Genomic DNA, 27,359 nt, shown 5'->3' on the forward strand with positions numbered 1-27,359 from the left:
TCGGAACCCGAGAGACCAGCACTGCTGTCGAAGGAATGGAGAAGTGAACTGAGTGTCAGAAGAATTAAAGTCCAATCAATAGGAACTGACCACTTCAGTGATTGTCCGAATAAGGGGCGTGATTCTCCGACTCCCCGCCGGGCTGGAGAATCACCGCGGAGGGCGGTGTGAATTTTTCGGCAGGGGCAGGAATCGGTCAGGGGTCGTTGGCATTACCCCCCCCTGCGATTCTCCGCGGTGGGCCGCCCGTTTTCGGCGGGTCCCGCCGGCGTGAAATACACCAGGACCGTACAGGCGGGACCTGGCTCTGCGGGCGGCCTGCGGAGTCCTCGGAGGGGGGCAGGCAGATCTGGCCCTGGGGGGGCCACCACGGTGGCCTGGCCAGGGATCGGGGCCCACCGATCCGCGGGCGGGCCTGTGCCGTGGGCCACTCTTTCCCTCCACGCCGGCCAGTGTAACGATCCGCCATGGCTGGCGCGGAGAAGAATACTCCTGCGCATGCGCTGGGATGACGGCAGCACACGCTGGCGCTCCCGCGCATGCGCCAACTCGCGCCGGCCGGCGGAGGCCCTTCGCACCTGTTGCCGGAGTTCCCGGTGGAGGATTCCGCACCTTCCGGGTGGCCGAATGCCAGAGTGGTTCACGCCACTCCTCGGCGCCGGTATGACCCACCCCGCTGGTTAGGGGAGAATCCCGTCAAGGTCTCGGTAACATATCTGATCATTCTAATGCTAGATTATTATTGGGAAATTTACTTTTTTGGAGTAGCTTTGTTGTTTTTTTTTGGATGGTCCCTCCTGATCTGTGGTCTCTTGACGAGTATCTAGGTTATCGGACAGACTGTCAACATACTCTGGTACTAACGTAACAATTGTTCATTCGGACTGTCACGACACAGGTGACAGAGTGATCATGTTGCTCCTGGGAATGTTTTCAACCCCTCTCTCTCGGGTGTCTAACACATGACTGATCGATGTCAATGATACATCATCATCTACGTCATACATTAGCATGTGCATTCTGTTAACTCTTACACTGCTATTTCAATTTCTCACTTGTGATTTTTAATCTGTGCTTGTGTTAAATCAGTAATCATGGATACAAATAAATTAATCCTGATCAGCAAACCAGCCTTTTGAATGAATCATCAACCTGTTCCCTTGTAAAATGTGACTTGGAACAAACTATAAGCTTGAGTTGGAAAACAAGAAATGAATACAATTTGTCAATATTACAGTTTGTGTTATTTCCCATTGAGTGCTGAATGTGAATTGTTGAGGAATTATAACCCAGCACTTACCAGAAACATTAAGCCGGGTTACAGGGTGATAACTATGGCTGGGACCACCGTCAAATTCTATTCTGAAATAATAAGGTCCTGCATCTTCCCGCCTGATATTGTTTATTATCAGGGAACAGTCGCCATCTTTCAGGTCTCCAGACAGCCGGGTCCGATTGCGGAACCGTGGCTTCTTGTAATTGTGATCCTTGGAGTGAAAGACGATCTGCGATCTTCCCGTTTCCTCATTAAACCAGACTCCGCCTCTCGATTGGTTTCCCAGACAAGATGGATAACTGTAATGACACGGAATCTGTACACACGAACCTTTGTCCGCTGTCACCTGTTGTGGAATCTCACCTTTCCACTCTTGTGACGGTTCAGCTGGGGAGAGAAATATCAATATTTAACACTGGGTGGTTTGTACATCCACCAGACTCAAAATTTACAATGGCACTGAATCGGGGGGTTAGTCAATACTGAGGAGGACTGCAATACTTTGGTAAGAAGAATAGAAAAGAAGAACACCATTTAAATAGAGTGGGGTCTGGGTGTCCTTGCACATGAATCATAAGAAGGCAGCATGCAGGTACAGCAAGTGATTAGGAAGGTAAATGGAATGTTGGTCTTTGCTACAAGTGGGGTGGAGTATAAAAGTCAGGAGGTCTCGCTACAACTGTACAGGGCATTGGTGAGACCACACTGGAGTTATTTAGGTCTCTTTACTTGAGGAAGGATATTGGTACATTAGAGACAGTTAAGAACATAAGAACATAAGAACTAGGAGCAGGAGTAGGCCATCTGGCCCCTCGAGCCTGCTCCACCATTCAATGAGATCATGGCTGATCTTTTGTGGAATCAGCTCCACTTTCTGGCCCGAAAAGCATAACCCTTAATCCCTTTATTCTTCAAAAAACTATCTATCTTTATCTTAAAAACATTTAATGAAGGAGCCTCTACTGCTTCATTGGGCAAGGAATTCCGTAGATTCACAACCCTTTGGGTGAAGAGGTTCCTCCTAAACTCAGTCCTAAATCTACTTCCCCTTATTTTGAGGCTATGCCCCCTAGTTCTGCTTTCATCCACCAGTGGAAACAACCTGCCCGCATCTATCCTATCTATTCCCTTCATAATTTTATATGTTTCTATAAGATCCCCCCTCATCCTTCTAAATTCCAACGAGTACAGTCCCAGTCTACTCAACCTCTCCTCATAATCCAACCCCTTCAGCTCTGGGATTAACCTAGTGAATCTCCTCTGCACACCCTCTAGTGCCAGTGCGTCCTTTCTCAAGTAAGGAGACCAAAACTGAACACAATACTCCAGGGGTGGCCTCACTAACACCTTATACAATTGCAGCATAACCTCCCTAGTCTTAATCTCCATCCCTCTAGCAATGAAGGACAAAATTCCATTTGCCTTCTTAATCACCTGTTGCACCAGTAAACCAACTTTTTGCAACTCATGGACCAGCACACCCAGGTCGCTCTGCACAGCAGCATGTTTTAACATTTTATCATTTAAATAATAATCACTTTTGCTGTTATTCCTACCAAAATGGATAACCTCACATTTGTCAACATTGTATTCCATCTGCCAGATCCTAGCCCATTCACTTAGCCTATCCAAATCCCTCTGCAGACTTCCAGTATCCTCTGCACATTTTGCTTTACCACTCATCTTAGTGTCGTCTGCAAACTTGGACACATTGCCCTTGGTCCCCAGCTCCAAATCCTCTATGTAAATTGTGAACAATTGAGGGCCCAACACTGATCCCTGAGGGACACCACTAGCTACTGATTGCCAACCAGAGAAACACCCATTAATCCCCACTCTTTGCTTTCTATTAATTAACCAATCCTCTATCCATGCTACTACTTCCTCCTTAATGCCATGCATCTTTATCTTATGCAGCAACCTTTTGTGTGGCACCTTGTCAAAGGCTTTCTGGAAATCCAGGTATATCACATCCATTGGCTCCCCGTTATCTACCGCACTGGTAATGTCCTCAAAAAATTCCACTAAATTAGTTAGGCGCGACCTGCCCTTTATGACCCCATGCTGCGTCTGCCCAATGGGACAATTTCCATCCAGATGCCTTGCTATTTCTTCCTTGATAATAGATTCCAGCATCTTCCCTACTACCGAAGTTAAGCTCACTGGCCTATAATTACCCACTTTCTGACTACCTCCTTTTTTAAACAGTGGTGTCACGTTTGCTAATTTCCAATCCGCTGGGACCACCCCAGAGTCCAGTGAATTTTGGTAAATTATCACTACTGCATTTGCAATTTCCCTAGCCATCACTTTTAGCACTCTGGGATGCATTCCATCACAGCCAGGAGACTTGTCTACCTTCAGCCCCATTAGCTTGCCCATCACTACCTCCTTAGTGATAACAATCCTCTCAAGATCCTCAGCTGTCATAGCCTCATTTCCACCAGTCACTGGCATGTTATTTGTGCCTTCCACTGTGAAGACCGACCCAAAAAACCTGTTCAGTTCCTGAGCCATTTCCTCATCTCCCATTATTAAATCTCCCTTCTCATCCTCTCAAGGACCAATATTTACCTCAGCCACTCTTTTTTGTTTTATATATTTGTAGAAACTTTTACTATCTGTTTTTATATTCTGAGCAAGTTTACTCTCATAATCTATCTTACTCTTCTTTATAGCTTTTTTAGTAGCTTTCTGTTGCCCCCTAAAGATTTCCCAGTCCTCTAGCCTCCCACTAATCTTTGCTCCTTTGTATGCTTTTTCCTTCAATTTGATACTCTCCCTTATTTCCTTAGATATACTGCCCTTATTTCCTTAGATATCCATGGTCGATTTTCCCTCTTTCTACCTTCCTTCCTTTTTGTTGGTATAAACCTTTGCTGAGCACTGTGAAAAATCGCTTGGAAGGTTCTCCACTGTTCCTCAACTGTTAAGAGAAGATTCACTGGGCTGCTTCCTGGAGGTTTATCTTATGAGGAAAGGTGGGGCAGGTTGGGCTGGTGCTCATTGGGGTTTCGAAGAATGAGAGGTGATTTTATTGAAACAGGTAAGTTTCTGAGGGGTGTACACGGTGGATACTGAGAGGATGTTTCCCCTTGTCCGTATCTAGAACCGGGGACACAGTTTCAAAATAAGGGTCTCCCATTTAAGATGGAGATGAGGGGGAATTTCCTATCTCAGCAGGTGGTTAGTCTGTGGAATTCTCTTTACAAGAGAACAGTGGAGTCAACAAATATATTCTGTTTAGCACAGGGCTAAATCGCTGGCTTTGAAAGCAGACCAAAGCAGGCCAGCAGCACGGTTCAATTCCCGTAACAGCCTCCCCGAACAGGCGCCGGAACGTGGCGACTAGGGACTTTTCACAGTAACTTCATTTGAAGCTTACTTGTGACAATATGTTGGATAAGATGTCTGATAATTAAACAACAGTGGAGGAGTCAAGAGAGGTGGATTTGAGGAAGAGCTGGGTGTCGTCAGTGTACAAGTGAAAACTAACACTGTTCAAATGATGTTGCAAAGCCATTACAAGTGATTCTCTGGCCATGATTAGATAGGAATGGAACCAGGCTAGCGAAGTCCCACCCAGCTGGACAACAGAGTACAGAGGTATTGGAGGAGGTGTTGTGGCCAACTGTGTCAAAGGCTGCAGCAAGGTCGAGAAGGACGAGGAGGGTAGGTTTCTCTTTGTCACACAAGATGTTGTTAGTGACTTTAATAAGAGCTGTTTCAGTGCTATCACCGTGACAGGAACTGGATTGGAGGGATTCAAATGTGATATTCCGGGAGAGATGTGAACAGATTCAGGAGATGAAAATGTGTTCAAAGATTCTGGAGAGGAAAGAGAAGTTGGATCCAGGATGGGAATTTATATGGACAGTGGGGTCAAGGATTGTTCCTTTGAGGAGGAGGCAAAGGTGACAGATTTAAAGGAGAGAGGGATGACACATAGAATCATAGAATTTACAGCGCAGAAGGAGGCCATTCGGCCCATCGAGTCTGCACCGGCTCTTGGAAAGAGCACCCTACCCAAGGTCAACACCTTGACCCTATCCTCACAACCCAGTAACCCCACCCAACACTAAGGGCAATTTTGGACACTAAGGGCAATTTATCATGGTCAATCCACCTAACCTGCACATCTTTGGACTGATGGGGGAAACCGGAGTACCCAGAGGAAACCCATACACACACGGGGAGGATGTGCAGACTCCGCACAGACAGTGACCCAAGCCGCAATCAAACCTGGGACCCTGGAGCTGTGAAGCAATTGTGCTATCCACAATGCTACCGTGCTACATGAAGAGGGAGAACCGTTAACAATATCGGCTGATATGAGGATCAGGAGGGGAAGTTGTGTGGTCAGCAGTATACTGAAAATAGGGTTAAGGGAACAGGAGGTGGCTCTCATGGACAAGAGGTGTTCAGAAAGGTCACGAGGGAAGGTAGGTAAGAAACTGGAGAAAGATGTGAGTTCAGGGTTGGGGGGGGGGCATCAGTGGAGGTTTATCTCACTTTGTTATTGGAAGGGAGGGTCACGACAGAGGCAGCTGATTGGATTGTCTCGATCTAAATGACAGAGAATCGATGAGTTGTCAGCAGGCAACGTCCTTTGAGGAGAATGTTTTCCTTATGCATATCAGGAAGCTAGTGAACTCAGGAGAGAGAGCAGGATGAGTTAAGATGGATGTTGAAAGCTCTGAGGATGAGAATTTATTCGGTGCAGAGATCGAGTGAAGCAATTAGTGAAGATATCCCGGTGGGAACATTGTTATGGTACCCCTGGCGGCACGGTGGCGCAGTGGTTAACACTGCTGCCTTATGGCGCTGAGGACCTTTGTTTGATCCTGGCTCTGGATCACTGGCTATGTCGAGTTTGCACATTCTCCCTGTATCTGCATGGGTCTTACCCACACAATCCAAAGATATGCAGATTAGGTGGATTGGCAACGCTAAATCATCCTTGAATTAGAAAAAAAATCTTTATCGTACCCGAGAGGGCGATCGAGAATGAGAATTTTGAAAAAAGAGCTGAGGGGCTGGAACGCGGTAGATGCTAAAAGAGGAGAAAGTGACAGGAGTCGGGGGACGGGGGTGCTGAGGCTAAGGCATGATTTGGTCTCATCCTCGATACCACCACCACGCTGGACTTGATGGAGCGAGTAGTGGAAGATACAGCCAGGAGGGGTGTGGGCTTCATTAAGGGGGAAGGTGTCACCAACCCTGTCAAGGCTGCGATGTTGATTCAATCAAACACAATAAGTTCATGGATCGGGGAGTAGAAATAGACAAATCATTAAAAATATTGATGCTGGTTAACACGGCCACAAAACAAGCAAATCACGCACTAGAATGTGTTATTTCCCGTTGAATGTGAATTGTTGAGGAATTATAACCCAGCACTTACCAGAAACCTGAAGCCGGGTAACAGGGTGATAACTATGGCTGGGACCACCGTCAAATTCTATTCTGAAATAATAAGGTCCTGCATCTTCCTGCCTGATATTGTTTATTATCAGGGAACAGTCGCCATCTTTCAGGTCTCCAGACAGCCGGGTCCGATCGCGGAACCGTGACAACGCGTGATTGTGATCCTTGGAGTGAAAGGCTATCTGCGAAGTTCCCGATTCCGCATTAAACCAGACTCCGCCTCTCGATTGGTTTCCCAGACACGATGGATAACTGTAATGACACGGAATCTGCACACACAAACCTTCCTGCGCTGTCACCTGTTGTGGAATCTCACCTTTCCACTCTTGTGACGGTACATCTGGGGAGAGAAATATCAATATTTAACACTGGGTGGTTTGTCCATCCACCAGACTCAAAATTTACAATGGCACTGAATCGGGGGGATAGTCAATACTGAGGAGGACTGCAATACTTTGGTAAGAAGAATAGAAAAGAAGAACACCATTTAAATAGAGTGGGGTCTGGGTGTCCTTGTACATGAATCATAAGAAGGCAGCATGCAGGTACAGCAAGTGATTAGGAAGGAAAAATGGAATGTTGGTCTTTGCTACAAGTGGGGTGGAGTATAAAAGTCAGGAGGTCTCGCTACAACTGTACAGGGCATTGGTGAGACCACACTGGAGTTATTTAGGTCTCTTTACTTGAGCAAGAGTATCGGTACATTAGAGACAGTTAAGAACATAAGGACATAAGAACTAGGAGCAGGAGTAGGCCATCTGGCCCCTCGAGCCTGCTCCACCATTCAATGAGATCATGGCTGATCTTTTGTGGACTCAGCTCCACTTTCTGGCCCGAACACCATAACCCTTAATCCCTTTATTCTTCAAAAAACTATCTATCTTTATCTTAAAAACATTTAATGAAGGAGCCTCTACTGCTTCATTGGGCAAGGAATTCCATAGATTCACAACCTTTTGGGTGAAGAAGTTCCTCCTAAACTCAGTCCTAAATCTACTTCCCCTTATTTTGAGACTATGCCCCCTAGTTCTGCTTTCACCCACCAGTGGAAACAACCTGCCCGCATCTGTCCTATCTATTCCCTTCATAATTTTATATGTTTCTCTAAGATCCCACCTCATCCTTCTAAATTCCAACGAGTACAGTCCCAGTCTACTCAACCTCTCCTCATAATCCAACCCCTTCAGCTCTGGGATTAACCTAGAGAATCTCCTCTGCACACCTTCCAGTGCCAGTACGTCCTTTCTCAAGTAAGGAGACCAAAACTGAACACAATACTCCAGGTGTGGCCTCACTAACACCTTATACAATTGCAGCACAACCTCCCTAGTCTTAAACTCCATCCCTCTAGCAATGAAGGACAAAATTCCATTTGCCTTCTTAATCACCTGTTGTACCTGTAAACCAACTTTTTGCGACTCATGGACCAGCACACCCAGGTCTCTCTGCACAGCAGCATGTTTTAACATTTTATCATTTAAATAATAATCCCTTTTGCTGTTATTCCTACCAAAATGGATAACCTCACATTTGTCAACATTGTATTCCATCTGCCAGACCCTAGCCCATTCACTTAGCCTATCCAAATCCCTCGGCAGACTTCCAGTATCCTCTGCACTTTTTGCTTTACCACTCATCTTAGTGTCGTCTGCAAACTTGGACACATGGCCCTTGGTCCCTAGCTCCAAATCATCAATGTTAATTGTGAACAATTGTGGGCCCTACACTGATCCCTGAGGTACACCACTAGCTACTGATTGCCAACCAGAGAAACACCCATTAATCCCCACTCTTTGCTTTCGATTAATTAACCAATCCTCTATCCATGCTAGTACTTTCTTCTTAATGCCATGCATCTTTATCTTATGCAGCAACGTTTTGTGTGGCACCTTGTCAAAGGCTTTCTGGAAATCCAGATATACCACATCCATTGGCTCCCCGTTATCTACCGCACTGGTAATGTCCTCAAAAAATTCCACTAAATTAGTTAGGCACGACTTGCCCTTTATGATCCCATGCTGCATCTGCCCAATGGGACAATTTCCATCCAGATGCCTCGCTATTTCTTCCTTGATGATAGATTCCAGCATCTTCCCTACTACCGAGTTAAGCTCACTGGCCTATAATTACCCGCTTTCTGCCTACCTCCTTTTTTAAACAGTGGTATTACGTTTGCTAATTTCCAATCCGCTGGGACCACCCCAGAGTCTAGTGAATTTTGGTAAATATCACTAGTGCATTTGCAATTTCCCTAGCCATCTCTTTTAGCACTCTGGGATGCATTCCATCAGGGCCAGGAGACTTGACTACCTTCAGCCCCATTAGCTTGCCCATCACTACCTCCTTAGTGATAACAATCCGCTCAAGATCCTCAGCAGTCATAGCCTCATTTCCATCAGTCACTGGCATGTTATTTGTGTCTTCCACTGTGAAGACCGACCCAAAAAACCTGTTCAGTTCCTCAGCCATTTCCTCATCTCCCATTATTAAATCTCCCTTCTCATCCTCTAAAGGACCAATATTTACCTTAGCCACTCTTTTTTGTTTTACATATTTGTAGAAACTTTTACTATCTGTTTTTATATTCTGAGCAAGTGAAAAATGAAATGAAATGAAAATTGCTTATTGTCACAAGTAGGCTTCAAATGAAGTTACTGTGAAAAGCCCCAAGTCGCCACATTCCGGCGCCTGTTCGGGGAGGCTGTTACAGGAATTGAACTGTGCTGCTGGCCTGCCTTGGTCTGCTTCCAAAGCCAGCGAATTAGCCCTGTGCTAAACAGCCCCTTGAGTTTACTGTGAAAAATCGCTTGGAAGGTTCTCCACTGTTCCTCAACTGTTACGAGAAGGTTCACGGGCTGATTCCTGGAGGTTTATCTTATGAGGAAAGGTGGAGCAGGTTGGGCTGGAGCTCATTGGGGTTTTGAAGAATGAGAGGTGATTTTATTGAAACAGGTAAGTTTCTGAGGGTGTACACGGTGGATGCTGAGAGGATGTTTCCCCTTGTCTGTATCTAGAACCAGGGACACAGTTTCAAAATAAGGGTCTCCCATTTAAGATGGAGATGAGGAGGAATTTCCTCGCTCAGCAGGTGGTTAGTCTGTGGAATTCTCTTTACAAGAGAACAGTGGAGTCAACAAATATATTCTGTTTAGCACAGGGCTAAATCGCTGGCTTTGAAAGCAGACCAAGGCAGGTCAGCAGCACGGTTCGATTCCTGTAACAGGTGCTGGAATGTGGCGACTCGGGGCTTTTCACAGTAACTTTGTTTGAAGCCTACTTGTGACAATAAGCGTTTTTCATATTCGAGTCTGAGTCAGACAGATTTTTCATTGACAAGGAGATCGAGGTCCATGTGAGGGCCGGCAGGAAAGTGGAGTTGAGACCACAATCAGAGTTTATTAAATGGTGGAGCAGGGGCGAGGTTTTGAGCTATCAAGGCAAAGTCCTCCTTTCTCAATATGTTCAGGACAGGTTCAGGGCAGGTCAGGGCCGCTGTGCAGCCAACCTCCAGTGGCTGGGGCCTCAGTAAAAACACCTTATGCACTTGTGGAAAGACACAAACAATGCTGACCATTACCGAGGAACGTCCCCTCTACAGAGTAATTGGTGGATTAATCACCTGAAATTCAGTAAATGAGGAGACTATCACTCGGCATTCACTAAATTAAAACAATAAAATTACAATTTGGTCAGAAAAATAAGGGGCTGAATTCTCCTTTCTGGGGATTAAGTGTTGACGCCGTTATGAAAACGGTGGAGTTTCATGACGGTGTGATTGGGGCCCCAGCTGCAGCAATTCAACCGCTCCCAAGGGGCTAGCACGGGCATATAGGGAACCACTAGATGCGGTTAACGGACCAGAGGCCGATTCGCCGGTGCCGTGATTGATGCGACGCTGCAGCTGCACATAATTCATTCTTCCCCCACCCCTCACACACACAAGCGTCGCAGCCAACATGGCCGCAAAGTGGGCAGAGCCGCGCTTCAGGGACGCCGAACTGGAGACCTTCCTTGAGTCCATCGAGGAGAGGTGGATGTGCTGTACCCCGGGCCGCGATGGAGGTCATCAGGTGGCATCATTCGCCGTGCCTGGGCAGAGGGGGGAGCCGCCGGCAGCGCTGTCAGTGCCATCAGCGAGGTGGCCCGGACTGGAGACCAGTGCAGGAAAAAACTGCACAACCTCCTCAGGGCAGCCTTGGTGAGTACCCAGCGCTGTGCCCCTGGTACTAACCCCCATACACATGTGACCAGGACCCCTCCTCCAGGGGGACGGCCATACCTCCACCCTCACCCACATGGCTGCACCCATGACAGCCGCAACGCCCGTGTGCCCTGGCCACTGATGCCATCAGATACCCAACCCCTGGGCTGCATGCGTCAAGCGGTCTAACACTGTCGCTGTTTGTGCTTGACCCCCAGGACAAGGCTGTGCACAACAGCTGGGAGCAGGAGAAGACCGGAGAGGTACCACTAGACCTGCGATCTCTCACCATGCCCGAGCAGAGGCCACTAGACATCGGAGGGCGAAGGAGAGGGAGGTTACCGACGCAGAGGTCGGCAGCGCACCACAAAGTGAGACACCCCCCCTGTCTGGTTGCGGGTCCCCACAACAAATATGTGCCCACCCCAACCCCCAACCTCCCTCACTCCACACCCCAACCCCTCTCACCCCTTCACCACCTCACGCCTCACCCCCGTCCGGCTGTCGAACCATACATGCCGTCTTGTGTCTTACAGGACCAGCCGGTGATGGTCCCGGCCCATCCGGGGTACCATGCCCCCAGCGTGTGCCAGAGCCGGTGCCCCCCAGACAGCCGAGCACCGATGGGGAGAGCAGCCAGAACACCAGCCCTCTGCCCGAGACGACCCAGGACACCACGACCCAGGACACCACGACCCAGGACACCACGATCCAGGACATCATGACCCAGGAGCCCCCGGAGTTCAGGTCGGAGGAGGACACAGACTTTCCGTCACAGCTGTCTCCAACACCCTCCAACATCTCAGAGACTATCACCTTGGTTGGGCAAATTAGTGAGGAGGCTTCTGGGACACTCACTGGTGCGCACCATACAGTCGTTCTGGTACAGAAGGTGGAGGTAGGAGCAGCCGAGGGGCCAGACGGTCGGAGGGCTGCCCGGCCCCAGCATCACCTGCCGCCCAGAAGGGTCCCAGGCTCCTGGAACATCCAGTCCCACCCATAGTGCAGGGCCCCAGGGACGAGAGGAGATGACACCTCACTTCCAGCACCTGCAGGGGCAGGTGGAGGAGTCCATCCACGTGCAGGAGCAGGGAGTGGTGCCGGTCATACGTGCCACCCAGGCCGAAACCGCACGGGTGGAGTCCACGGGCGACAGTGTCGGACATGGGTCAGCGTGTGCAAGGCCTGGGGCATTCTGTGCAGGTGGGGGCATGGCCCAGGGCAGGGCTGCCCTCTCACAGGCAGCCATGTGCCAGAGCCACCTGCAGATTGCAGCAGCTCCTCAGCATGGCCCAGTCACAGCAGGCCATTGCTCAGAGCATTGCCCAGGTGCTGGCTGGCGTCGCACGGACACAGAGGGAGGTGGTCTAGTCCCAGAGGGAGATGGCACACTCCCTGTGCTCCATAGCCGCTAACGTTCAGACCCTTGTCAATACCAGAGTGGGCATCCAGGACTGGCAGCGCCAGGTGTCGGGGGGCCTCGCGAGATGGCTCGCTCACACTCCCATCCCAAGGAGAAGCCCGAGGGAGGAGGAGGTGCTGGGGCCCGTGCCGGTGACTCCTGCAGAGGAGGTTCCGGGACACAGCAGCACCTCGGACTCCCCCCCTCCTGCCCGTGGTGCATCTGGTGGGCAGCGGGCAGAACAGGGCGGCACCATGCCACGCAGGTCGTCCGAGGGCCACCGGGCCCTTCCAGGCCAGGCCGCCCCAGGAGACGTGCGCCAACGGGGACGCTCGTCGCAGGGCAGGAGTCTCAGCAGTCCGCCTCCACTCCTGCTGTACCAACTGGGGAATCACCTAGGCGTAGTGTTAGGGCCAGTGAGGCCAGAAAGTTAGACACCAGTTAAGTTGGCACGGGTGCAGGGCACAGTTTAGTTTAGGAACTAAGGCACAGACTGTATATACCTCTTCACATTAAACACCTATTCACACCATTGAAACCAGGCTTGGTGCTCTGCCTGATGGGTGTGGGGGTGGGGCGGTCAGTGATGGCCACTGGGAGTGAGGGGTGATGGACGAGTGAGGTCCAGTGGGTGGACCGTGCAGTCTGACCCCTCCCCTGACCGTCCCCATCACTCCGTCCCCAGCTATTCGACAGGACCATTGATGGACTGGCCAGCTCGCATACAGTGATCACGCAGGTGGAAGGTGCTACTGTGAGTCAGACATTGTCTAACAACGTTAAAAACGGAGCTCATCGCAGAGCGGGCTATCATCATCCTCCATCCCATGGACCAGGCCCACTGACACTGTCAACCCAATGCCAGCAGCTCGTTGTGCCGCAGGTATATATGACGGAGGGGCATGTGTATGTAGGTGGTTCGGTTGTGTGGGGGGTGAGGGTGTTCGAAGATGTGTGAGGTGAGTGTGTTCGGAGGAGTGGAAGGTGAGGGTGTTCGGTGGTGTGGGGGGTGAGGGTGTTCGGAGGTGTGGGGGGTGAGGGTGTTCGGAGGAGCGGAAGGTGAGGGTGTTGGGGGGTGAGGGTGTTCGGTGGTGTGGGAGGTGAGGGTGTTTGGTGGTGAGGGAGGTGAGGGTGTTCGGTGGTGTGAGAGGTGAGGGTGTTCGGTGGTGTGGGGGGTGAGGGTGTTCGGTGGTGTGGGAGATGAGGGTTTTCGGTGGTGTGAGAAGTGAGGGTGTTCGGTGGTGTGGGAGGTGAGGGTGTTCGGTGGTGTGAGAGATGAGGGTTTTCGGTGGTGTGAGAAGTGAGGGTGTTCGGTGGTGTGGGAGGTGAGGATGTTCGGTGGTGGGGGAGGTGAGGGTTTTCGGTGGTGTGGGAGGTGAGGGTGTTCGGTGGTGGGGGAGGTGAGGGTGTTCGGTGGTGTGGGAGGTGAGGGTGTTCGGTGGTGTGGGAGGTGAGGGTGTTCGGTGGTGTGGGAGGTGAGGGTGGTAATACCAGGTATTGCGGTACCAGAGAGAGGAATAACCATTGGCTAGGCCGCGGGGTCTACCATTGGGCAATGTACATAGCCCCGCCCTGAGAGGCGGGGTATAAGGACCAGTGCCTTCCCCAGCAGCCTTCACTTCTGTAACTTCGCTGCTGGGTACAGTTCTATCTGATTAAAGCTGAATTGATATGACTCCACATGGACTCAAACGTATTGATTATTCATCAATTTAATCAGATAAGTACTTTTGAAGGATGGATCTCCGCCTCAAGCCGGCGTGCCTTCAGCTCAGCACGCACGCAGAAAGCTCCATCGAGATTTTTAAGCATTGGCTGGCATGCTTCCAGAGCTACCTCGAGACGGCTGCCGACACCCCCACGGAAAGGCAGAAAATGCACCTCCTACGCTCGCGGGTCGGCCCGGCGATCTACCCCCTGATCGAAGGGGCGGCGAACTATGATAAAGCCATGGAAATGCTGGAAGGACACTACATTCGTCCACTTAATCAGGTCTACGCCCATCACCTGCTGGCAACGAGATGGCAGAGCCCAGATGAGACGCTAGAAGATTTCTACAGGGCGCTGATCGTGCTGGGCCAAAACTGCGGCTGCCCAGCGGTGACGGCGAACAAGAACTCCGAACTTTTAATTCGAGACGCCTTCGTGGCAGGTATGATATCCCCCGATATTCGCCGAAGGCTTCTCGAAATGGAGACGCTGGGCCTCGCCGAGGCCCGGGCCCTGGCAGGGTCTATGGACGTGGTGTACAGAAACGCCCTGGCGTATGCCCCCGCGCGCACTGCGCCCCCCTGGGCTGCGTGGCACCCCGCCACGGCAGCCCCCCCGACTTCCCCGCCTAACCCCCCGACTTACCCGCAAACTCCGCAAGCCTGCGCGGCACTGCGCCCCGCTACCGTCGCCGGCCAACGCTGCTTCTTCTGCGGCCAAGCGAATCACCTGCGCGCGCGCTGCCCGGCCCGCACCGTCACCTGCAAAGAGTGCGGCAAGAAAGGCCACTATGCCGCGGTCTGCCTCGCCCGCGCGGTGAACGCGTGTCCAGCGACTACCCTCAGCCATTCCTCCAGCCGCCCGCCGCGCAATCACAGCCGTTCCTCCACGCCCCGACTGTTCCAGGCCCACGGCCGCACTCCCTATTCCCAGCCCCGCCGGCCCAACGCGCAGCGCAGTTTTTGCCCCGTCAGGCAGCATCGCTGCCACAGCCTTTCTTCTCCACGGCAACCACGCTGGAGGAGTACGCGCAGCAATTTGGTCCCTCGCCGACCCAATCGTCGGGGTCTCCGTTCCCGAACTCCACGGGCGACCCCTGGACGGCGCCATCCTGGACGGGGCCTCAACCTCCCAGCGCGGCTGGCTACGCGCTGCCGGGCCAAAACCCCTTGCTGCAGCTGGCCTCCGTCACACTGGAGCAGCATGCGCCGCTCGTTTACTCCTCCCCGCCCAAAACGCCGCAGCTCCAGGCCCCGACCGCCCACCTCTCCCCGCCCCGCGCCGTGGCCGCGGTCTTCTGTGCACCCGGAACGACGTAGCATGCCCCGCTCCGGGCCCCGACCGGTCAGCGCTCACCGCCCAAAACACCGCGGCACGCCCCGCTCCAGCGCTCACCTCCACCCCCCTGCCCTAGGGCCACGGCCGACCCACGGGCGCAGTCTTTCTGGCGGGTCCCGGCCGTCCAAGGCCCACCTTCGCCAGTTTGCTCCCCCCCCGCCGCAATCTTCCGAGTCCCCGGACTCCACGTGCGATCCATGGCCGGCGCCATCTTGGATGGGGCCTCAAGCCCCCAGCGCAGATGGCTCCGCGCTGCCCGTCCAAAACCCGTTGTTGCAGCTGGCCTCCGCCTCGTGGGAGCAGAGTGCGCCGCCATTTTGTCCCTCCCCGCCGCCATTTTGTTCCTCCCCGCCGCCATCCTCGGAGTCCCCGGACTCCATGTGCGAGCCATGGAGCCTTGGATGGGGCCTCAAGCCCCAACACGGCTGACGATGCGCTGCCCGATCTTCACTCCTTGCTGCAGCTGGCCTCCGTCACCCTGGACCAGAGTCGGCCCCGAACGCTAGCAAAGGCCACCATGACGATCGGTATCAACGGCCACGTGATGTCATGCCTCATCGACTCCGGGAGCACGGAGAGTTTCGTCCACCCCGACACGGTAAGGCGCTGTTCTCTGGTCACCTACCCCACCCAACAAGGGATCTCCCTGGCCTCCAGGTCACACGCGGTGCAGATAAAAGGCTTCTGCCTCGCGAACCTCACCGTCCAAGGCAGGGAATTCCGCAATTTCCGCCTATACGTGCTGCCGCACCTCTGCGCAGCCACCCTTCTGGGACTGGATTTCCAGTGCCACCTACAAAGCTTTACTTTTAAATTTGGCGGCCCTGTACCCCCCCTTACTGTTTGCGGCCTCGCAACCCTTAAGGTCGACCTGCCTTCCTTGTTTGCGAACCTCACCCCGGATTGCAAACCCGTCGCCACCAGAAGCAGACGGTACAGTGCCCAGGACCGGACCTTCATCAGGTCCGAGGTCCAAAGGCTGCTGAAGGAAGGGGTCATCGAAGCGAACAACAGCCCCTGGAGAGCTCAAGTAGTGGTGGTAAAGACCGGGGAGAAGCATAGGATGGTCTTAGACTATAGCCAGACCATCAACCGGTTTACGCAGCTGGACGTGTACCCTCTCCCCCGTATAGCCGACCTGGTGAACAGGATCGCGCAATACAAAGTCTTCTCCACGGTGGATCTCAAGTCTGCCTACCACCAGCTGCCCCTCCGTCATGGGGACCGCCAGTACACTGCCTTCGAAGCAGATGGGCGGCTCTACCACTTTTTAAGGGTTCCCTTTGGTGTCACAAACGGGGTCTCGGTCTTCCAGCGTGAGATGGACCGAATGGTTGACCGGTACGGCTTACACGTAATGTTCCCGTATCTTGACAACGTCACCATCTGCGGCCATGACCAGCAGGACCACGACACCAACCTCCGTAAATTTCTCCAGACCGCGCACCTCCTGAATCTGACCTACAATAAGGAGAAGTGCGTGTTTAGCACCGACTGTCTAGCCATCCTAGGCTACGTAGTGCGAAATGGAGTCATAGGCCCCGACCCCGAACGCATGCACCGCCTCATGGAGTTCCCCCTCCCTCACTGCCCCAAGGCCCTAAAGCGCTGCCTCGGCTTCTTTAGCTACTATGCACAATGGGTCCCTAATTACGCCGACAAGGCCCGACCCCTAATCCAATCCACGACCTTCCCCCTGTCGACGGAGGCCCGCCATGCCTTCTGCCACATCAAAGCGGACATCGCAAATGCCACGATGCGCGCCATCGACGAGACCCCCCCTTCCAGGTCGAGAGCGACGCGCCTGACGTAGCTCTGGCCGCCACCCTCAACCAAGCAGGCAGGCCCGTGGCTTTCTTCTCCCGCACTCTCCATGCTTCCGAAATTCGCCACTCCGCGGTCGAAAAGGAGGCCCAGGCCATTGTGGAAGCTGTGCGGCACTGGAGGCATTACCTGGCCGACAGGAGATTCACTCTCCTCACGGACCAACGGTCGGTGGCCTTCATGTTCGATAATGCACAGCGGGGCAAGATCAAGAACGACAAGATCTTGCAGTGGGGGATCAAACTCTCCACCTTCAATTACGAGATCTTGTATCGTCCCGGGAAGCTGAACGAGCCTCCTGATGCCCTATCCCGCGGCACTTGTGCCACCGCGCAAGTAGACCGCCTCCGAGCCCTCCACGAGGACCTCTGCCACCCGGGAGTCACCCGGTTCTTCCATTTTGTTAAGTCCCGGAACCTGCCTTACTCCATCGAGGAGGTCAGGACTGTCACCAGGGACTGCCAAATCTGCGCGGAGTGCAAACCGCACTTCTACGAACCAGAGAGGGCGCATCTGATCAAGGCTTTGATCCCTTTGAACGCCTCAGCATGGACTTCAAAGGCCCCCTCCCCTCCACCGACTGCAACACGTACTTCCTTAACGTGATTGATGAGTACTCCCGGTTCCCATTCGCCATCCCCTGCCCGGATATGACCACAACCACCGTCATCAAGGCATTCCAAACTATTTTTACACTGTTCGGTTTCCCCGCATACATCCACAGTGATAGGGGGTCCTCGTTTATGAGCGACGAGCTGCGCCAGTTCCTGCTTAGCAAAGGCATCGCCTCGAGCAGGACGACCAGCTACAACCCCCGGGGAAACGGGCAGGTAGAAAGGGAGAACGGAACGGTCTGGAAGACCGTCCTGCTGGCCCTTCGGTCCAGGAATCTCCCAGTCTCCCGCTGGCAAGAAGTCCTCCCAGCGGCCCTGCACTCCATTCGGTCACTGCTATGTACTACCACGAACCAGACACCTCATGAACGTCTCCTTGTTTTCCCCAGGAAGTCCTCCTCGGGACCTCGCTCCCAACCTGGCTAGCAACACCCGGAACCGTCCTGCTGCGGAAACATGCGAGGGCGCACAAGTCGGACCCGCTGGTCGAAAGGGTCCACCTGCTGCATGCCAACCCCAGTACGCCTACATAGCATTCCCCGACGGACGCCAAGATACGGTCTCCCTCCGGGACCTGGCGCCCGCCGGAGCCCCACCCGCGCCCGAGCCACTGCCCCCCCCCCCCCCCCCCCCACCGCACCTGACCGGAGGGTCAGTTCTGCGCCACAACCCGGAGCCGAGCAGGCACCGATGCCCCCTTCAGGCACCCATTCCTTCTGCCCATCCTTCGACCTTACAGCGCCGACTAGGGGTGACGAAACTGCCTGGGAGGAAGACACCACGTTCCCGGAGTCACTACTGCCGGGGCCCTCACCAGGATCGCCGCCGAAACTTAGACGCTCCAGTAGGACGACCAGGCCGCCCAATCGTCTGATTGCAGCACCATGAAGAAGAATTAACAACGCAAGAACTTTCTCCGCAACCCTCGATAGCATGGTACCTGCAATACCTGGTCCTACCAGAAAACGGCGACAGCAATACTGGCCATCACCCCGCTGGCTCTTTTTTTAACATGGGGTGAATGTGGTAATACCAGATATTGCGGTACCAGAGAGAGGAATAACAATTGGCTAGACCGCGGGTTCTACCATTGGGCAATGTACATAGCCCTGCCCTGAGAGGCGGGGTAAAAGAACCAGTGCCGTCCCCAGCAGCCTTCACTTCTGTAACTTCGCTGCTGGGTACAGTTCTATCTGATTAAAGCTGAATCGATATGACTCCACGTGGACTCAAGCGTATTGATTGTGCATCAGTGAGGGTGTTCGGTGGTGAGGGGGGTGAGGGTGTTCGGTGTGGGAGGTGAGGGTGTTCGGGGGTGAGGGTGTTCGGTGGTGGGGGGGGGTGAGGGTGCTCGGTAGTGTGGGGGGTGAGGGTGTTCGGTGGTGGGGGGGTGAGTATGTTCGGTGGTGTGGGGTGTGAGGGTGTTCGGAGGTGAGGGGGGTGAGGGTGTTCGGAGGTGTGGGGGTGAGGGTGTTCGGAGGTGTGGGGGTGAGGGTGTTCGGAGGTGAGGGGGGTGAGGGTGTTCGGAGGTGTGGGGGTGAGGGTGTTCGGAGGTGTGGGGGTGAGGGTGTTCGGTGGTGAGGGGGTTGAGGGTGTTCGGTGGTGGGGGGGTGAGTATGTTCGGTGGTGTGGGAGGTGAGGGTGTTCGGTGGTGTGGGGGGTGAGGGTGTTCGGTGGTGGGGGGGGTGAGGGTGTTCGGTGGTGTGGGGGGTGAGGGTGTTCGGTGGTGTGGGAGGTGAGGGTGTTCGGTGGTGTGGGAGGTGAGGGTGTTCGGTGGTGTGGAAGGTGAGGGTGTTCGGTGGTGTGGGAGGTGAGGGTGTTCGGTGGTGTGAGAGGTGAGGGTGTTCGGTGGTGTGGGAGGTGAGGGTGCTCGGTGCTGGGGGGGTGAGGGTGTTCGGTGGTGTGGGAGGTGAGGGTGTTCGGTGGTGTGGAAGGTGAGGGTGTTCGGTGGTGTGGGAGGTGAGGGTGTTCGGTGGTGTGGAAGGTGAGGGTGTTCGGAGGTGTGGGAGGTGAGGGTGTTCGGAGGTGTGGGTGTTCGGTGGTGTGGGAGGTGAGGGTGTTCGGTGGTGTGGAAGGTGAGGGTGTTCGGAGGTGTGGGAGGTGAGGGTGTTCGGTGGTGTGGGAGGTGAGGGTGTTCAGTGGTGTGGGAGGTGAGGGTGTTCGGTGGTGTGGGAGGTGAGGGTGTTCGGTGGTGTGGAAGGTGAGGGTGTTCGGAGGTGTGGGAGGTGAGGGTGTTCGGTGGTGTGGGAGGTGAGGGTGTTCGGTGGTGTGGGAGGTGAGGGTGTTCGGTGGTGTGAGAGGTGAGGGTGTTTGGAGGTGTGGGAGGTGAGGGTGTTCGGTGGTGTGAGAGGTGAGGGTGTTCGGTGGTGTGGGAGGTGAGGGTGTTCGGAGGTTTGGGAGGTGAGGGTGTTCGGTGGTGTGAGAGGTGAGGGTGTTCGGTGGTGTGGGAGGTGAGGGTGTTCGGAGGTGTGGGAGGTGAGGGTGTTCGGTGGTGTGGGAGGTGAGGGTGTTCGGTGGTGAGGGAGGTGAGGGTGCTCGGTGCTGGGGGGGTGAGGGTGTTCGGTGGTGTGGGAGGTGAGGGTGTTCGGTGGTGGGGGGGGTGAGGGTGTTCGGTGGTGTGGGAGGTGAGGGTGTTCGGTGGTGTGGGAGGTGAGGGTGTTCGGTGGTCAGGGGGGTGAGGGTGTTCGGTGGTGTGGGAGGTGAGGGTGTTCAGTGATGTGGGAGGTGAGGGTGTTCAGTGGTGTGGGAGGTGAGGGTGTTCGGTGGTGTGGGAGGTGAGGGTTTTCGGTGGTGTGAGAGGTGACGGTGTTCGGTGGTGTGGGAGGTGAGGGTGTTCGGTGGTGTGGGAGGTGAGGGTGTTCGGTGGTGTGGGAGATGAGGGTGTTCGGTGGTGAGGGTGGTTCGGTGGTAAAGCGGTGTGGTTCTGTGGTGTCCATGCCCCTGCCCAGCAGCCCCCCCCCACCAGGTTGGTGAAATGTGCGATGATCAAAGCGTCCCGTGCTCCCTGGCCCTGCTGGTGGTGTAGTGCAAACTCCCGTCCATGTCCAGCCCCCCATGTCCCACCCATTGTCCCCCTCCCCCTCATCCTCCTCATCTGGAGAGGCCTGCCCTTGCTCCTCATCGTCCTCCAACACATCGCCCCTCTGCTGTGCTATATTATGGAGGACGCAGCAGACCACAACGATGCGGCCAACCCTCCTTGCCTCGTACTGGAGGGCCCCTCCAGAGTGGTTCAGGCACCTGAAGCACATCTTCAGCACCCCGAAGCACCTCTCCACCACACCCCTGGTCGCACAATGGGCATCATTGTAGCGGGTCTTTATGTTGGTCTCTGGCCTCCACATAGGCGCCATCAGCCACGACCACAGCGGATAACCCCTGTCGCCCACAACCAGCCCCGCAGCCGGCGGGGTGTCCCTCGAACATGTCGGGGTGTGCCAATATCAAGGAGTCATGGACACTGCCCGGGTACCGGGCGCTGACGTGTAGGATCCGCAGAAAGCACAGCTGGTGTCCGATCCGGCAGCTGGCAGACCCCCTACGCCACTTCCTACCTCCTCTTGCAGCCGCCTCAGCCAGCACGCCGACTTCACGATATTTTAAAGGAGGTTAGAAACACACCGAGTTAAAATCGGCTCATTTGCGGGGTGCAGAATCGCTGAAGCCCAGGAGAATCAATCGCCAGGGCAGATAATGAGTTTCGGACTGTAATTCTGAGCCGCGCAGTGGGCGCCGCAATTTTGTCGAGTTGGGGGGTCTGGAGAATGCCGAACCGGCACAAAACCGGCATCAAGCCCGATTTCGACGTCGGAGCTGATTCTCCGGCTGATCACGTTTCCGATTTCGGCGTCGCCGCACGGAGAATCCAGCCCGAGGAAGTTGTATATTACCTCAGAAAGAAGACTCAAACTGGGTAGATGGGGAAAGAACAATATTAACTGAAACTTACAGAACAACGTTAACAAATTTAAATGTCCAAAGGTGCTGCACAGGAGCATCATAAAACAAAGTGTGACAGCCAGAAACAGAGCGAGATATGCGACAGGTGACCAAAAGTTCAGTCAAAGAGGTAAGTTTTTAAGGAATGTGTAAGGAGGTAGAGAGAGAGATAGAGATAGATAGAGAGAGAGAGAGAGATAAATGGAGAGTTTAGAAAGGCAACTCCAGGGTTTATGGCCCCAGGCAGCCGAAGGCACGGTCACCGCTGGTGAAGCGATGGGAATCGGGAGATGCTCATGAGGCCGGAGTTGAAGGAGTGCAGATGATTTTGGGGCTGGAGCCGCTTAGAGACACGCCAGGTAAGACCAGGTTAGAACGGCGTCGGCGGGATTCAGGATTTTCTGTTCAGCCGCTCGGCCCATCCCAGGCCGGGAATCGCCGGAGGGGCCGCGTAGAGCAACTGACAATAAATCCCTGTGGAAAAATGTGCACTCTACAAAAAGTGTCATTGGGAAAAGGTTAAGGATAGACATTGCAAGTTTGCAGCAGATGTTAGACAGAAGGTGAGGTGTTGGGTGCTCTGAGGTACAGACGAACCAACACGGTTGCGATTGGTACAACGCAGTTTTATTCCAACTAACTATTTACACATCTGACTTGGTACTCAGCACGTTGTGACTCTGTGAGTGTCTTGCTAATGAGGTCCTGGCCCTGTGCTGCCTCCAGATTGACTGCCCAGGAAGTGTCGTGTTTCTTGTCTTATACTGTGTCTGCTCTTGTCTGTGATTGGCTGTCGTGTTATGTGTGCTAATTGGTCCGTTGGTCTGTCTATCATTATGTGTGTGTTATGATGTATGTTTGAATATCATGACATCCTCCCTTTTTTACAAGATTATGTGCCTACATGCATATAAATATAAATGTGTCCTGAGTGCAGCAAAAGGTGTGTGTGCGTAATATTTACATCATGTACATGGGGCTTAACTATATACAAGGGGCGATGTCAGGTGTGACATGCTAACGAGGTTGTACCATAACAAAAGAAGAACAACGTTGAAATTTAGAACGATCAAACGAGGTCTGGAACGATAAAACAGTGACATGTTACAAAACAGTAGTTGCTAAAGTTTGACGGGTGAACAGTCTCATAAGTCGAGTCTAGTAGGTGGGCGACGAATTCGGGTTGACCGCCTCAAGGGTGGCTCGAGAACCACCGGCTGAGGTGCGAGCCTGGCCATGGGCGGCGACAGAAGGGGCATGGTATATGGCAGCTCCACGAAGTCGCTATCTGGAGCCAGTGGAGGACACGGCGTCTGTGTAGGGTCCCATTGCGAGCGTGGAAGTAAGCGAAGGGCTCGGCGATTGCGCCTACGCACAGATCCATCCGGCATGCGTACCAGGAACGAGCGGGGAGCCACGAGTCGGAGAACTTCGGCAGGTGCTGACCAGCCACCGTCTGGTAGGTGGATGCGGACGTTGTCTCCAGGGGCCAGGGAGGGAAGATCAGTCGCCCGTATGTCATACAATCTCTTCTGGCGATCGCGCTGCAGTTGCATCCTATGCAGTACCGGAGCATGGTCTATTGTTGGTGCCAGGATGGAAGGCACAGTGGTTCTGAGGGCACGACCCATCAGCAGCTGTGCGGGTGAGAGACCAGTGGCTAGTGGGGCCGAGCGATAGGCCAGCAGGGCGAGGTAGAAGTCCGACCCGGCAGCAGCAGCCTTGCAGAGGATGTGAACGCCCTTCTCCGCCTTTCCATTTGACTGGGGATGCAGAGGGCTGGACGTCACGTGTGTGAAGCCATACGAAGCAGCAAAGGACGACCATTCATGGCTGGCAAAACAGGGCCCATTGTCCGACATGACAGTCATCGGAATGCCGTGGCGAGCAAAGGTGTCTTTGCAGGCCCTGATGACAGCAGACGACGTCAAATCGTGTAGGCGTATGACTTCTGGGTAGTTTGAGAAGTAGTCAACTATGATGACATAGTCCATGCCGAGCTCGTGAAATAGGTCGACACCCACCTTCGCCCAGGGGGACGTCACCAGCTCATGGGGCAGAAGCGTCCCTGGAGGTTGCGCCGGCTGAAACCTTTGGCAGGTTGTACAGTAGAGCACCATGTTGGCAATATCGTCACTGATGCCCGGCCAGTATACCGCCCCTCGAGCCCTCTGTCTGCACTTCTCGACCCCCAAGTGGCCTTTGTGTATTTGATCGAGAACCAGCTGGCACATGCTGTGCGGAATCACAATCCGGTCCAGCTTCAGAAGGACACCATCAATGATGGCTAGGTCGTCTCGTACATTGTAGAACTGCGGGCACTGCCCTTTGAGCCATCCTCCCGTCACGTGGCGCATCACTCGCTGCAGAAGGGGGTCGGCCGCAGTCTCTCGGCAGATACGGGCCAGACTGGAGTCGTCGGCCGGCAGATTTGCCGCTGTAAAAGCCACCTGTGCCTCGACCTGACATACGAACCCCTCCGCATCTGGCGGCGTGCTCACTGCTCTGGATAGGGCATCCGCTACGATGAGGTCCTTCCCTGGAGTGTAGACCAGTTGGAAGTCGTACCTCCTGAGTTTAAGTAGGATGCGCTGGAGGCGAGGGGTCATCTCGTTCAGGTCCTTGTTTCTTATACAGACCAGAGGCGGTGGTCAGTTTCGACCGTGAACCGTGGAAGACCATAGACGTAATCGTGGAACTTGTCTAAACCGGTTAGCAAGCCCAGGCATTCTTTTTCGATTTGCGCGTAGCGCTGCTCTGTGGGGGGTCATGGCCCGCGATGCATAGGCCACTGAGGCCCATGATGCCGTGTCATCCCGCTGCAGGAGCACTGCTCCAATGCTGGATTGGCTGGCATCAGTTGAGATTTTGGTGGCACGAGACGTGTCAAAAAACGCCAACACTGGTGCCGTAGTGAGTTTGCGCTTGAGCTCCTCCCATTCCAGCTGGTGTGTGTGTTGCCACTGGAACTCTGTGGATTTTCTGACGAGGTGGCGCAGAGTCGTCGTGTGGGAGGCAAGGTTGGGAATGAACTTCCCCAGGAAGTTGACCATGCCAAGGAAGCGTAGGACAGCCTTCTTGTTGGCCGGCTGCGGCATGACTGTGATGGCGCTCACCTTGTCTGCATCCGGACGGACCCCTGACCGGGAGATATGGTCCCCCAGGAACTTCAACTCGGTCTGGCCAAAGGAGCACTTGGCTCGGTTGAGGCGCAGGCCGTTTTCCCGTATGTGGGCAAAAACGCGTTGGAGACGATGTCTGTGCTCCTGCGGTGTGGTGGACCAGATGATGACATCGTCCACATCTACGCGCACCCCTTCGATGCCTTCCATCATCTGCTCCATGATTCTATGGAAGACCTCGGATGCCGAGATGATGCCAAATGGCATCCGGTTGTAGCAGTATCTGCCGAAAGGGGTGTTAAAGGTACATAGCTTTCGGCTGGACGGGTCCAGTTGGAACTGCCAAAATCCTTTAGAAGCATCCAGTTTCGTGAATATCTTCGCCTGGGCCATTTCACTGGTGATCTCCTCCCGTTTGGGTATGGGATAATGTTCCCTCATAATATTATTATTGAGGTCTTTGGGGTCAATACAGATGCGGAGCTCGCCGGAGGGCTTCTTGCCACACACATGGAGCTGACCCATGGCGTTGGCTCCCTGACCCTGGATAGGACCCCTTGGTCCTGGAGATCCTGCAGCTGCTGCTTGAGGCGGTCTTTAAGTGGCGCAGGAACCCTGCGAGGTGCGTGAACGACCGAGATGGCGTCCGGTTTGAGGCGAATTCGGTAGGTGTATGGCAGTGTTCCCATGCCTTCGAATACCTCCTGGTTGTGGGCGAGGAGCGATTGGAGCTGTGCGAAGAACTCTGCATCCGGGAAGTCAGACGTGCCGTCTGGAGCGAGAGAGAGAATTTGTTGCACAAGGTGGAGAGCCTTACATGCCTGTGCGCCCAGCAGGGAGTCCTTCGATGAGCCAACTATCTCGAACGAGAGTGTGGCCGTGTGTGTTTTGTGTGTCATCTGGAGCTGGCAGGATCCCATGGCCGGGATAACGTTCCTGTTGTAGTCGACCATCTTGCACCAGGATGGCTGGATTGGTGGTCTGACCTTCATGGCGTAGAAGGCTGACCATGCTATGAGGTTGGCGGAGGCGCCAGTGTCCAGGTGAAAAGTGATCGGCGATCGGTTGACCGTTAGGGTTGCACTCCATTAATCGCCCGGATTGATTGTGTTGACCCGGTTCGCACCAATGACCGCAACCCGGAAGGCGCCTTGGTCATCTGTGTCATCGGTTTGGATGTCGTAATGTGGAGGCTGAATGGTCCGCACGTTCCTGCGAGGTTGTCGGAGATGTGGAAGATCGACAGATTGAGCTGCTCGACAGTAGGCAGCGTAGTGGCCCATCTTGCCACAGCGTAGGCATTGTCAGGTTTTTGCAGGACATTGCCCTTTTAAATGTGCAGCTCCACAGTTGCCGCACGTCATGACGTCATGGTGTTCGTTACGCCACTGCGCATGCGCAGTTCAGTCTTGCGTCGGGCGCGCCTGCGTAGCACGTCCCTCAGTGTTGCAGTAGGTTTTGGCGCGCACAAACGCGGGAGGCCTTAAAAAGCGCGAGAAACGGCCGCCCTCGTCCGGGCCGCGGGCCGGGAGAAACTCGATTGCCTGGATGCGTTTGGCCTCGTGGGCGGCCTGGCTTGCCGATTCGATCGCGTGGGACCCCCTCCGTGCCGATTCGGTCGCCTGAAATTGGGCATAGCGGCTGGTCGCATTTTCATGCAGGACACAGGCTTCAACTGCAGATGCTAAGGTCAGGCCTTTAATTTTTTGAAGCTGCTGGCGTAGGCCACTGGAGGCAACGCCAAAAACGACCTGGTCCCGGATCATGGACTCTGAGGTGGTGTCGTAACCGCAGGACTGCGTGAGTATGCGGAGGTGCGTCAGGAAGGACTGAAAGAGCTCATCCTTACCTTGCAGGCGCTGCTGAAAGACATACCTCTCAAAGCTTTCATTGACCTCAACGTTGAAGTGCTTGTCGAGCTTGAGGAGGACCGTGTCATACTTAGATTTGTTCTCGTCTTCCGCGAACACCAAGGAGTTGTATACGTCGATGGCGTGCTGACCTGCGGTAGTGAGGAGCATGGCAATCTTTGTTTCGTCCGAGGCACCCTGTTTTTCATTGGCTTGGATGAACAGTTCGAATCGCTGCTTGAAGAGCTTCCAATTTGTGCCCAGGTTCCAAGTGACTTGCAACGGCTGCGGTTTGTTGTGGGTGTCCATGGCTCAGGATGGCAGATTTGCCGGTAGGTATCGATTCACTCACTGGTACCATGAGGTGTTGGGTGCTCTGAGGTACAGACGAAACAACATGGTTGCGATTGGTGCAACGCAGTTTTATTCCAACCAACTACTTACACATCTGACTTGGTGCTCAGCACATTGTGACTGTGTGAGTGTCTTGCTAATGAGGTCCTGGCCCTGTGCTGTCTCCAGATAGACTGCCCAGGAAGTGTCGTGTTTCTTGTCTTATACTGTGTCTGCTCTTGTCTGTGATTGGCTGTCGTGTTATGTGTGCTAATTGGTCCGTTTGTCTGTCTATCATTATGTGTGTGTTATGATGTATGTTT

At 53.9% G+C, this 27,359-nt stretch overlaps 1 protein-coding gene across 2 annotated transcripts in view; it reads right to left on the reverse strand.

Annotated features, from left to right (window-relative positions):
- LOC140386532 (myeloid cell surface antigen CD33-like) overlaps positions 1 to 27,359 on the reverse strand; it is a 104,657-nt gene that overhangs the window by 45,609 nt on the left and 31,689 nt on the right. For both annotated transcript variants that reach the window (XM_072468941.1, XM_072468940.1), the window contains exons 4-5: positions 6,681 to 7,043; positions 1,301 to 1,663 (exon numbers count right to left, since the gene is read on the reverse strand). In XM_072468941.1, the coding sequence (XP_072325042.1) occupies positions 1,301 to 1,663; positions 6,681 to 7,043 (726 nt within the window). The remainder of the gene's footprint in view (positions 1 to 1,300; positions 1,664 to 6,680; positions 7,044 to 27,359) is intronic.

Source organism: Scyliorhinus torazame, chromosome 12, assembly GCF_047496885.1.
Source record: "Scyliorhinus torazame isolate Kashiwa2021f chromosome 12, sScyTor2.1, whole genome shotgun sequence".
In the NCBI taxonomy this organism is placed as follows: domain Eukaryota; kingdom Metazoa; phylum Chordata; class Chondrichthyes; order Carcharhiniformes; family Scyliorhinidae; genus Scyliorhinus; species Scyliorhinus torazame.